General features: G+C 43.6%; 1 protein-coding gene across 1 annotated transcript; it reads right to left on the bottom strand.

The window, feature by feature from the left end:
- Positions 1-696: 696 nt before the first annotated feature.
- On the bottom strand, positions 697-1185 carry LOC147982529 (uncharacterized). The gene is made up of 2 exons (XM_087545712.1): positions 1047-1185; positions 697-954 (listed from the first exon to the last, which is right to left on the bottom strand). Exons 1-2 carry the CDS (start codon positions 1114-1116, stop codon positions 791-793), a joined length of 234 nt encoding a protein of 77 aa, XP_087401838.1. The 5' UTR covers positions 1117-1185; the 3' UTR covers positions 697-790.
- Between the last annotated feature and the right edge of the window lie 12458 nt (positions 1186-13643).

Below are 13643 nucleotides of genomic sequence, written 5' to 3' on the forward strand. Positions count from 1 at the left end.
CATTCCCTTGATCCAAAGAAAGAAAGAGTAAAAAGAAACCAAACACCCCCCCCTCACACACACACCTCCAGCGTTCCTATGCACCGAATTGTACACAACCAATAGTTTCTACATTACTACATATGAATGATGCTTACAGTTGAAATAAAAGGCAACTCATTGTCGCTTACAACTAAATAGCAAAAGGCTACTAGGAGTAGAGTTTGACATGGGCCAAAGTAAGTGCATTATATATCCTTATTTCTAGTGCGTGATTGCCACCCAAGATTGCAATAGAACACCGGGTCAACTGACAATCCAATCCCTGGTGTTCTATTATATGTCAAGTTAAATACTAAAAAGAGCTACTATGAGTAGAGTATGAGATGAACCAGAGTAAGTGCATTATGTATATCCTCAATTATAGTGTGCGGTCACCACCCAAGATTGCAACAGAACACCAAGTTGGTTGATGAAACCAATCTAGTACAATCCCTTATTGAACTAAAAGTCGGTATATGTACTTAGGAGTTGCCTAACTAAAGCATGCGGTTCAACTTGATAGATCTAGTAAGATTCAACTCGATAATCATTTAATTCCTAATGGTTTTTAGAAAAAAAAATAGTTACAATAACTAACTCAAACGAAATATAAGTGAACAACCGAACATCCAACGGCTCCACATGGCTTCCAAATAAAACTAATTATCAGATCGAGTAATAAATTGTTTATTCCTTGCTCTCAATATGAGGTTATACATAACATATTTTGGTCTATCGTAACAAGTACTAGCTAGTATTTCAGTCTCTACTAGCAAATGTTGCAATAGCAAACAGCCTTGATTGCGTTCTTCTTCTCACAGTGGTAGTCCTTGAGGCTGCCCTTCCTATCACGTGCAAACACCTCACACGTGGCCTTGCACAGCGGCTTGGTGCAGAAAAACTCCCCGCCGTCGTCAACGACCGCGCAATTATCTGCACAACACCAAGAAAATAGAAACCATTATATTAGAATATTAGCGACAAACCCCCCATTAGATTAGATTATACGTGTTTGACAAACACACCTGCAGAAATAGGAGTACCCACAAGTGCTAGCACCACGAGGAAGCAAACAATAGCAGCCTGTGTGTCCATCCCAAGAGTTCTCTCCTTTTTTGAACTTGGAAGGAAAAATATGTGTTCTCTTCGTCTATTTTAATTTGGCTATGGGGCTAACGTTTATGTCTTGGAGTGCTTGGAGTGTTGTCTTATATAGACTTATTGAAAGGGACAAAAATAAAAGCATTTAAATGCTTGTTAAACTTAGAAAAAGAGGTAGAGGTGAGTCACACCCCCAAAATGGAAGCACTTAATGCTAGGTGAGAAATTAAATGAAAAAGGCAAAGAATATATGAGTGATGTTTATCCAATAATTAAGGCTTTAATTTTCAAATACAAAATAAGCATGACCATTCAAAAAATGGAGTCATCTTTTTGTGGCTGGTGACATTGATCAAACATGTTTTTGTTATAAAAAATGTCTAGCCACTTTAATTGCAAGCACCATTGTGCATTGAAATTCAATTGACTTCAACAAAACAATCAATATGAATTGCATCTTGATATGTAACCAGCTAAAACTAAAATTGTATGTAGTCTCGAGTTGACTAAATCACCATGTTTGGCTAGACAATGTTTAAAACTGTGTCAATTTGCACGGCACCTGGGACAATGCAATGTCAAATCTTGCACTATTTTAAACCACCACAAGATAAGCAACCTGAGTTGGGCCCATGCCTCTTGCCACCCGCTGGCGTCCACCTCGAAATCTATACCAATATAATTTTTGTGTCACATGAATCATATAGTATTGGTCTAAAATATCTTTTCTCTCGTTGCAAAATATAAAAGAAAAAACGGAACAACAATATTATATAGACCCATCGCAACAATAGCATGCTTCACAGTGGGTGGGTCCCATGTAAATACATTTGGAAATACCTCAAAAATGCATATGTGTATTATTTATTATTGTCCAAGAATTCCACATGCTCACTCACAACAAACTGTTGAAGAATTCCGTGCAACTTAGAAACTAACGTATGCAACAATGCAAGCACAACATTTGTGTTAGGACTTACAAAACTACATTACATTGTAGCATGTCACACATGTGTATGTAGTATAACACAAATGAGTTCACAGCAGACCAAAACAACGAATGGTAACTACAAAAAATTTCCATAAATCTAACATTTTACAACCAAAAAATTTGGTGGGCACTGACCTCACCTCATCAAACTTGCTCTAATATTCTAGTTAGTGTAAAGTTTTGGTTCAAGCTAAAGTTGCTCTAGTATTATACCACAACAAAAAGGAAAGAAATGGGGGAAAACAAAGAAGAGCGGAGCAGGGTGGCTTACATGGATCTAAGCCGACCAATATAAATCGCATTGCCCACCTAAATCCTGATTACTCAAGCCGGCCCAAAATTGAGGGGCCACTAAAATAGAAGTTGAGCCTACGGTGCAAGAACAGAAAACCCGACTAAGCCATTGGATTGGATATGGATGGCACATGATCTGGTGGAGCGATCTCAGGCCACTTAATGTATATTTTCTGAAAAAAACCCTATTAACAGTTAGGTATAAAACAAAACATTTGCAGTGACCACCTTAAGTATGTCATCTCCCAATCCAATAGTGGAGTTAACGACCATTTACAGATTTCAGGTTTTTTCTAGCGACCATTTATAGAATTTGCACATCCTCATATCCTATAAGTTTTATAAAATATATTTTCACATATCGAGCACAAATATATGGTTGTAAGAATGAAGAACTCATACTCATGCTTATTTTAATTCTAGTATTTACGCCCCTAAGGTTGTTAAGGTCCGGTTACAAAAACTCGAATTTAATTCTCTTATAAGAACTTGTTAGAGCCATGTCATAGTGCACATCCTCTCGTGGATTCGATAACTCAGGGTTGCTCCTTCGGGAAAAGGCAGGGACACCTTTGCTATCCAAACCGGATCTCAAAGAGCACCACCCATCTCTCACCCTACTCGATGATACAACATCGACGACAAGGTACGTGTGTAACCAACCGTCTGCTCCCTCGCTCTGCCACTGTGGTGCTATTCATCACATCAAGTCGGGAACCATTTCCTTCCTTTTGAGGTTAACAATTAAGGTTTCTAGTCTATATGAGGGCCTTCGGATTCAACTTATAGGAATGTTAGTTCGAATATAATGATGATTATTTCAAGTGGATGGTTATGTGAACTAGGTTGGTAGAGTGGTGGGCGACGACTGTTGCGGCGGACTTCAGGGATGTTTGATCTATCCACCTGGCTTGATCAATCAGCGTCGACATTCATGCATCATTGTTTTGTTGAATGTGTTGGTTCGATTTGCTTGTTGCAGGGGTGATAGCCTCTGGTCCGACGTTTGGTTACACGAGACAATAAGCTCCCGTTGCAAAGGTGTATGATGTGGGAATTATGTGTTGTACTCCTCAGGTGCAAACGCACGTATATGTGATGTACATGAGTAGGCCATGACCTCAACTATACAAGGCAACTAGGAGGTGGGCCCAATACACAAATATGCACAACACATATACTCAAACCCCCCCCCCCCCCCCGCGCAGTCGAAGCGGCACTGCGCTGACGCAAAGACTGGACCGGAACTCCTCAAATGATGCCGTAGGCAAGTCGTTGGTCATGATATCTGCAAATTGTTGGGAAATAGGGACATGTAAAACATGGATATGGCCGAGGGCCACCTTTTCCCGAACAAAATGAATATCCAACTCAATATGCTTGGTCCGTCGATGATGCACCGGGTTAGCAGAGAGGTAGACCGCCGAGACGTTGTCGTAATAGACCACCGTGGCACGGTCAACAGGGCAATAGAGCTCCTGAAGAAGCTGGCGAAGCCACGAACACTCGGCGATGGTGTTGGCCACCGCACGATACTCAACCTCAGCACTGGAACAAGAGACCGTAAGCTGTCACGTGGATGACCACGAGATAAGTGAGGGTCCAAGGTAGACACAATAGCGCGAGGTGGAGCGACGAGTGTCAGGGCAGCCCGCCCAGTCTGCATTGGAGTAGGCGGTGAGGGCAGTGTCGGCGGAGGCATGAACCGTGACACCAAGATCCATAGTGCCATAGACATAGCAGAGAATCCGTTTGACAACAGCCCAGTGAACATCTCGAGGAGCATGCATATGAAGACACACCTACTGCATGACATACTGGATCTCCGTTCGAGTTAAAGTGAGGTACTGAAGAGCACCAATAATAGACCGATAAAAAGCAGCATCCAAAGCAGGAGACCCATCCGTGCAGAAAGCTTGGCCTTCGTATCAACAGGCGTAGCAGCGGGCTTGCAGTTAAGCATGTTGGCCCGCTCCAGGAGCTCATGAGCATACTTCCGCTTATGAAGGAAGAATCCATCCGGACGACACAGCACCTCAACACCGAGGAAGTTGTGCAAAGGACCCAAGTCCTTGATGGCAAACTCAGTGCGAAGACGAGCCGTGAGCTGACTGAGGAGACCAGCCGTACATGCCGTCAGGATGATGTCGTCGACATAGAGAAAAAAGTAGGCCGTGTCAGAGCCCTAATGATAGACGAAGAGCGAGGCATCCGAGCGGGTGGAGCGGAACCCAAGTTGGTGGAGAAACGCTGCGATGTAGTGGTACCAAGCACGCAGAGCCTGCTTGAGTCCATACAAGGACCGCGAAAGCAGGCACACGTGGTCGGGAAGCGCCGGGTCAACAAATCCAGTGTGCTGCTGGTAGAAGACCTGCTACTCCAGGTGACCATGGAGGAAGGCGTTGGAGACGTCCATCTGGTGCACCGGCCAAGCACGGGAGACCGCAAGGTGGAGAACCGTGCGTATCGTGCTGGGCTTGACGACCGGAGCGAATGTGTCGATGAAGTCGATGCCAGCACGCTGTCGGAAGCCACGGACGACCTAGCGTGGTTTGTAGCGATCAAGGGTACCATCGGGACGGAGCTTGTGTTTGAAGACCCACTTCCCGGTAATCACGTTGGCGTGCTGGGGTTGGTTAACAAGCTGCCACGTTCAGTTGTGCATGTAACATCCCAAATTTTCAATTTGGAATGTTATACACTAGATCATCATTGCATATCATATTTATTGCATTTCTCAACTCAAGGACCATCGGAGAGAGTTGGGGATTTCGTTATTTTCATATTTGAGTTGTCTCTAATTTTGAAAATAGGGTCATTTGATTTTATTTATTTTATCTTCAATAAATTTCTATCATAAAAATATGAGAGAGGGAATAAAATGACTTTCCCAAAATAAAGAAATATTGAGGATTTAATAAAAAATCAAATAAGATTTTATTTGGTTTTATTTGCTATTTATTTGAATTAGGAAAAAATGCGTGTTTTTCAAAATTGTATTTAGGCCCCAAATAAATGTTCATCCTGTGCGGCTTGATTTTAGAAGCCGGGGAAAATTTATTTCGGGATTTTTGGAGTCCGTTTAGTATTTCTTTTATTTGTTTTTCTGCACGTTATTATTAAAAAAACGCGAACCGACTCCCAGCCGTACCCGAGCGGGACTCCGCTCGGGGCAGCACTTATAAGCCGCCGCCCGGGGCCCGAGTCAACCCACCCGGGCCGAAACCCTCGCCCCGATCCGCCGCCCGCGCCGCTGCCTCGCCCCGCCGCCGCCTCGCCGCTCGCCGGACCCGCCGCCCGAGGTAGCCGCCCTCGTCGGCGATTTTCTTTAGAAAACCGCCCGGTTTTTTAAAGCCGCGGTTTATTTTTTTAGATTCTTTTTTTATTAGAACGCTTTTTCAGTTTAGACTAATTAAAGAGCGTTCGCTCGTTCGTTTGTTTTACCGAACGTGTTCGCCGTTTAGATCCAGTTAACGAACGTTCGTTCATTAGACTGTTCGTCGTTTTCCTTTTTCTCGGATTAAATCCACAATTTTTCTGATCACGATTTCTGATCCGATTTTCGTTTTAGTATAACTTTTCGCTCCTTTATCCGAATCAAGCGATTCAAGCGCCTGGAGTTTCGTCTCGAAACCCTCTTTCCGTTTAACCAACTTAAACAAGTTTTTGCCACTGTAAAAATTTCCCTAGATCCAGAATAGTAAACGAAGTCTGTTTCTTTTGCCATTTGTCTTTCGTTGCTTCGTTCGATTTGATTATTTTTGCCAACCGGAGTTCTTAAGTTGAACTTTCTGGTTAGATCTCTTATTTGAGTTTTACCTGTGCATTAGTTGAGTACTTACTGTATGCTTGTTTGTTTGCGATAGAGTACCCGGAGTGCGCCGCTTGTTACTTCGAATCACTAAGTTTTGCGGATCATCAGCAAGGCAAGTAACACTTTGATCATACCCTCTACTACCCAGTTTTATTGCATTAGATCAACCCTTATACATTGCATGATTAGGATCTAATTAAATTGTGGGTTTGGGAAGTAGTTGAGTTAGTACCTATTACCAGTTTATTATCAAACCTTTGGGAGTTACTTCTACGTTTGCTTATTTTTGCTATGCTATGCTAGTAGATGTGGATTGGGTGAGTGATATCCATGACAGATGTGAGATTTTTAAATCAATGGTTTATCTAAGGTGGCAACTTAAATACACATCTGGGTGGATTGAGGTACCTGGGTATTCCAGGATTGCCTATTTTCTTTTGGACCGCCACCCAGGCTCAAAGGGATCATGAGATTTTTCATGCTAGAAACTTCCGTGTGCAGCCACAAGCTATTATGGGCTCTAGCATAGTTGACTAAGTCATGCGAACTCTTACAGTGGTAAACTAGCAGATGTAGGGGATGTAGGTGGTACGGTCTACCCATCGTAAGGTGCTAGCGCTTCTAAAAGACTATGCCTCGGTCATCCGTTTCTCAAACACCGTGTAGTGCGAGAATCCAAATGGAGGCGATCGAGTCTTGTGGGGAAAATTGCGCAAACCTCTGCAGAGTGTATAAACTAATCATGATTAGCCGTATCCCCAGTTATGGTGTTACTTAATTAGGATTGAGGATGCTGTCAACCATTCTCAATGTTCAATAACCACCATAATAGTTAAATAAAAATTTATTCCTTTGTAGTAGGGAAAAATTGGCTTTACGCAAAACTGTAACCATAGAGCTTTCCACCAGCCAAATATGCATATAGTATAGCTGTTTCATTCCATTACTCTCTACGTGTTACATTGCCAGCATATTTCATGTGCTGACCCATTTTCGGGCTGCAACGTTAATGTTGTAGACTTTTTCAGACGACGGTTAAGGAGTTTTAGGTCGTGGTTCTATACTCAGTGATGCCGTTGGAGTTGATGGACTCACGTATCTTCCAAGCCTTCCGCTGTTATCGTTATTAGATGGCCTTAAGCCATATTTATTGTAATAAGTTCTCTATTGAGACACTCGATGTAATAAGTTTGCGATTGCTACTCTGTTATTTTTCCCTTCAAGTACTGTGTGGTGTCAGCATACTGATCCAGGGATGACACCGGAGCACAGAGATTGGACCGTTTGAGGTCTGGTCGCTACAAGATGGTATCAGAGCACACGCTGACTGTAGGACACGACCACTAAGCTAAAGACCTAGATCGCTACTCACTCTTCTCTTTTGGCGTCTCCTCTTTTCTACTCTTTAGGATGGCGGATGCAAGGAACAAGTTCACACAACCAGACGAAGATACACCCTTTGGACGTCACTTGAAGGAAGTCACTAGATACCTGAACATAGGAGTACCAAGCTTCACCGAAACCTACAACGCCACTTTACCTGAAGAAGAGCGCTGGATGATTCAAGTTCAAGTTCCAGGAAGGACGTTCATGCCAGTCACCGAGCCCATAGAGTTTTCTTTTGATGCACCAACTTGGAGTCTAGCAAAGAGCATGGCAGCTCACATCGCCATGGGACGCATTGGAGAAGCCTACCGCAATGATCTCAAGGATACTATCTACCAGATTTGTGGGCGCCGAGATGAGCACTGTGAGATGATTAGCACCAGAAAGGATAGATCAATTGCAGCTTTTATCCAGGAGTTAAACCAGCACATTCGACATCATGAGAATCAGATGTGCGCCGACATGATAGACCTGAAGAAGGCAAGGACAAGAATCAAGGAACTGGAGGAAGAACTCAAGGCTACACGTGAAGATTATGAAGAGGAAATCGAAGTATTAGTGGGGAAGAATGACAATCTGATCAAGAAGATTGTAATATTTATGGGAGGCCCTACGCCAGTAGATGAAGACGAAGAACCCAAGGAGATTCGCCCGGAAGATTACATCATCATCGATGACACCGACTCGAATATAGATGATAGCGATGATGACTATGTTGATGAAGCTGGAGCAGATATCATGGAGTCTGCAACCGAAGAATATTTCTAGTAGACCACCTGATCAGTAGTAGTAGTCCACCATGTAAATATAGTAGTCCGAGCACTTTTGCGATAGTTAGATCGATTGTATGCCCTTGTTTGATTGAATGAAGTGAATTGTTTGCTTTTGCCTCATGTGCATATGGGTAGGGTTTTCTCTTTAGACCCCCTCTATTCTTAAATCTCATCTTTTCTAAACCCTCAGATGCCTCCGAGACGTGACCCCGGATTTACCTTTCCACCGGAGCTCACCCAGTTGATCCAGCAGCAGAACACATTAATGCAGTTGCTAGTCCAGAATCAGAATAAGGGGAACAACAACAACAACCCACCACCACCACCACCTGTTGATCACTTAGCCCGTTTTCTTAGGATGAATCCGCCGGTGTTTTCCAGTAGCACCGAGCCGATAGTAGTAGATGATTGGCTCCGCAAGACAGCTAGAGAGTTGACCACAGCAGGATGCACGGATGCGGAGAAGGTGAAGTTTGCCGCACATCAGCTTGAAGGACCCGCAGCATCATGGTGGGAGAATTTCACAGCCACTTTCCCTGTCGATACTGTCACATGGGACCAGTTTCAGTAGGCTTTTCGAACTGCCCACGTTTCAGCAGGAGCTATGGCCATGAAGAAGCGAGAGTTCCGCAACTTGCGCCAAGGAGGACGGACAGTTGGCCAGTATGTGGAGGACTTTAGTAAGCTAGCACGTTATGCCCCAGATGACGTTGCTACGGATGCCGCTAAGCAGGAGAAGTTTCTGGAAGGACTGAATGATGAGTTGAGCATGCAGTTGATGGTAGCAACGTTCAACAACTACCAGGAGTTGGTAGATCGCGCTCTTATGATTGAAGGGAAGCAACAGCAAATTGAAAATCGCAAGAGGAAGTATGCACAAGGAAAGTACAGTTTAGGAGCTCAGCAGAAGCCACGAATTACCCCTAGACCGGGAGGACATTTTCAGCACACCCATAGAGGAGGAAGCTCGCACAATCACAATGGCCCCAGGAATGGTAATGGGAATGGAGGAAGCAACGGCCAGAACCGCACCAACCCATCAAACCCAGCCAAGAAAGACCTGAGCCAAGTCACTTGCTTTAAATGCCAGAAGACCGGACATTATGCCAATGAATGTCCTGAATCATAGAATGGAAATGGCAATGGAAGCTCTGGGAAGAAGCTGAACCCTTTTAACAGGGGACAGGTGAACCACGTTAATGTGGAGGAGGTTGAAGAGCAGCCGGATGCAGTAATCGTTAAGTTTTTGGTTAAGTCATTTACTGCACTCGTTCTTTTCGATACTGGTGCATCGCATTCATACATATCAAGGGGATTTGTGGATAAGTATAAACTGCCAACCCAAGCCCTTAGGTCACCCATGTTAGTAACCTCGCCTGGAGCAGAATATATGGCTAGTCTATGGTGTGATCGGTTACCATTAAGGATTGGTAACTATGTTTTTCCCTCAGACCTAATATTATTGGAATCCCAAGGATTGGATGTGATATTAGGCATTGATTGGTTATCAAAGTATGAAGGGAATATTGAATGTGCTAGTAAGTCAATTTTGCTTACCACCGCAGAAGGGAGAAGGATCAAGTATGTATCTCGACATGTGCCAAAGAGGACTCAAGTAAATTGCTTAACAGGAGTTGTGCAGGAAGAAGTACCAGTAGTGAAGGATTTCCCCGAAGTATTTCCAGAAGAGTTGCCAGGCATGCCACCGGATAGAGATATTGAATTTTTGATTGAGCTATTGCCAGGCACAGGGCCAATATCAAAGAGACCATATAGGATGCCTGCAAAGGATTTGGTGGAAATTAAGAAGCAAATTAAGGAGTTACTAGATAAAGGTTATATTCGCCCAAGTTCTTCACCTTGGGGATCGCCAGTACTTCTAGTGGAGAAGAAGGATGGATCGTTAAGGATGGTTGTCGATTATCGAGGATTGAATGAAGTAACCATCAAGAACAAGTACCCACTACCGATGATCAATGATCTGTTTGATCAATTGCAAGGAGCTAAGGTATTCTCCAAGATCGATCTACGATCAGGATACCACCAGTTGAAGATTCGGGAACAGGATATACCCAAGACGGCTTTTACCACCAGTTATGGGCTGTACGAGTATACCATTATGTCATTTGGTCTGACTAACGCACCTGCATATTTTATGAACATGATGAACAATGTGTTTATGGAGTTCTTGGATAAGTTCGTCGTAGTGTTCATTGATGATATCCTGGTTTACTCAAAGAACGAAGAAGAGCATAAGGAACATTTGCGTTTGGTTCTTGGAAAGCTCAGGGAACATCAACTATATGCCAAGTTTAGCAAATGTGAATTTTGGTTGAAGGAAGTTGGATTTCTCGGACACGTTATATCCGGAGAAGGTATAGCAGTAGATCCCACTAAAGTTGAAACCGTGACCAAGTGGGAAGCACCAACCACCGTGGGAGAGATCCGGAGTTTTCTTGGACTCGCAGGATACTACCGGAGGTTTATTGAGAATTCCTCAAAGATTGCGAAGCCTATGACTGAGTTGTTGAAGAAGGATACCAAGTTCTTATGGACAGAGGAATGTGAGGCTAGTTTTCAGAGGTTGAAGAAACGTTTGGTTACTTCACCAGTGTTGATTTTGCCAGACCAGACCAAGGATTATGAGGTATATTGCGACGCTTCACGTCGAGGACTTGGAGCAGTGCTTACGCAGGAAGGGAGATTTGTTTCATATGCCTCACGACAGCTTAAGCCTCATGAGTTGAATTATGCTATGCATGATTTGGAGTTAGCAGCCGTAGTGCATGCACTGAAGACTTGGAGATATTTTCTGATTGGAAACCATTGCGAAGTGTACACGGATCATAAAGAGTCTGAAATATATTTTCACACAGAAGGAGCTGAACCTCAGACAAAGGAGATGGTTGGAGCTCATCAAGGATTATGATATGAAATTGCATTATCACCCCGGAAAGGCTAACGTAGTAGCTGACGCATTAAGGCGTAAGAGCCATGTCAACACCCTAATGACGGGAGAATTACCAAAGGATTTAGCCAAAAATCTTCGAGAGTTATGTTTAGAAATAGTCCCAAGAGGCTATGTAGCAGCATTGGAGACTCAGTCTACTTTGATGGATAAAATCAGATAAGCCTAAAGGACTGACAAGGAGATTGCTTCTATCAAAGAGAAAATCTGCAAAGGAAAAGCTAAGGGATTTCGTGAGGATGAGCATGATACCTTATGGTTTGAAGACCGTGTCTATGTACCAAATGATTCGGAGATCAGGAAACTAATTCTGCAAGAGGCCCATGACTCACCATACTCGATTCACCCAGGAAATACCAAGATGTATTTGGATTTGAAGGATATTTTCTAGTGGACCAGAATGAAGAAGGATATTGCGGAGTACGTAGCAGTTTGTGATGTATGTCAGAGAGTGAAGGCAGAGCATCAGAAGCCAGGAGGATTGCTACAACCATTGCCGATACCCGAATGGAAGTGGGATAAGCTAGGCATGGATTTTATTACAGGATTGCCCAGAACACGTTCAGGCTATGACTCGATATGGGTTGTAGTCGATCGTTTGACAAAGGTAGCTCATTTCATTCCAGTGAAGACTACCTATACCAGTGCGAAGTTGGCAAAGATATACATGACTAGGATCGTATGTCTGCATGGAGTTCCAAGGAGCATTGTATCAGATAGAGGAACCCAGTTTACTTCAAAGTTCTGGAATCAGTTGGGAACCAGACTAGAGTTTAGCACAGCTTTCCACCCGCAAACAGATGGACAGACTGAGAGAGTCAACCAGATCTTGGAGGATATGCTAAGAGCTTGTGCGCTAGATTACGGATCTAGTTGGGATGAGAATTTGCCATATGCAGAGTTCTGTTACAACAACAGCTATCAATCCAGTTTGAAGATGGCCCCTTTCGAAGCCCTTTACGGAAGGAGGTGCAGGACCCCATTGACCTGGGATGAAGTTGGAGATCGCCAGTTGTTTGGACCGGATCTGATAAAGGAATCTGAACAGAAAGTGAAATTAATTCACGACAGGCTAAAGGTAGCTCAATCCAGGCAGAAGAGTTATGCAGATTCTAAACGCAAGGAGACCGAGTTTATCTTCGAGTATCACCACTTCGAGGAGTTAAGCGCTTTGGAGCTAAGGGAAAGTTAGCGCCACGTTTTGTAGGCCCATACAAAGTATTGGAACGTATGGGAGAAGTAGCCTACAAGTTGGAATTGCCCGAAGGATTGTCAGGAGTTCACGACGTATTTCATGTATCCCAGTTGAAGAAGTGCCACGCGGAGATGGCTGACATACCACTGAGAGATACGGTACCACTGGAAGCAATTCAGTTGGACAGTGATTTGACTTATGATGAGGAACCAGTTAAGATTCTAGAGTATGCCAGTCGAGTCACCCGCAGCAAGGTTATCAAGTTTTGCAAGGATCAGTGGAGCCACCACACGGAGGATGAAGCCACCTGGGAACGAGAGGAAGATTTGCTGAAGGACCACCCTCACCTATTTTCTAGCCAACCCGAATATCGAGGGCGAGATTCATCTTAAGGGGGCAGGTTTGTAACATCCCAAATTTTCAATTTGGAATGTTATAAACTAGATCATCATTGCATATCATATTTATTGCATTTTGGTCGATCCTAGAAATTTTTCTCAACTCAAGGACCATCGGAGAGAGTTGGGGATTTCGTTATTTTCATATTTGAGTTGTCTCAAATTTTGAAAATAGGGTCATTTGATTTTATTTATTTTATCTTCAATAAATTTCTATCACAAAACTATGAGAGAGGGAATAAAATGACTTTCCCAAAATAAAGAAATATTGAGGATTTAATTAAAAATCAAATAAGATTTTATTTGCTATTTTATTTGAATTAGGAAAAAAATATGCGTTTTTCAAAATTGCATTTGGGCCCCAAATAAATGTTCATCCTGTGCGGCTCGATTTTAGAAGCCGGGGAAAATTTATTTTGGGACTTTTGGAGTCCGTTTAGTATTTCTTTTATTTGTTTTTCTGCGCGTTATTATTAAAAAAACGCGAACCGACTCCGGGCCGTACCCGAGCGGGACTCCGCCCGGGGCAGCCCTTATAAGCCGCCGCCCGGGGCCCGAGTCAGCCCACCCGGGCCGAAACCCTAGCCCCGATGCCGCCCGCGCCGCCGCCCGCTGCCTCGCCGCTCGCCGGACCCGTCGCCCGAGGTAGCCGCCGTCGCCGGCGGTTTTCTTTAAAGCCGTGGTTTATTTTTTTAGATTCGT

The sequence above is a fragment of the Triticum urartu genome, chromosome 3A, assembly GCF_056163025.1.
Source record: "Triticum urartu cultivar PI428250 chromosome 3A, HENAU_Tu73, whole genome shotgun sequence".
Classification (NCBI taxonomy): Eukaryota; Viridiplantae; Streptophyta; class Magnoliopsida; order Poales; family Poaceae; genus Triticum; species Triticum urartu.

What these genes read in the sequence shown, in the direction of transcription:
- LOC147982529 (XM_087545712.1), bottom strand. Translation starts at nt 1,116, where the DNA reads ATGGACACACAGGCTGCTATTGTTTGCTTCCTCGTGGTGCTAGCACTT. An exon ending in GGGTACTCCTATTTCTGCAG is followed by an intron (nt 955 to 1,046) that starts GTGTGTTTGTCA and finishes GGTGTTGTGCAG; the next exon opens with ATAATTGCGCGGTCGTTGAC.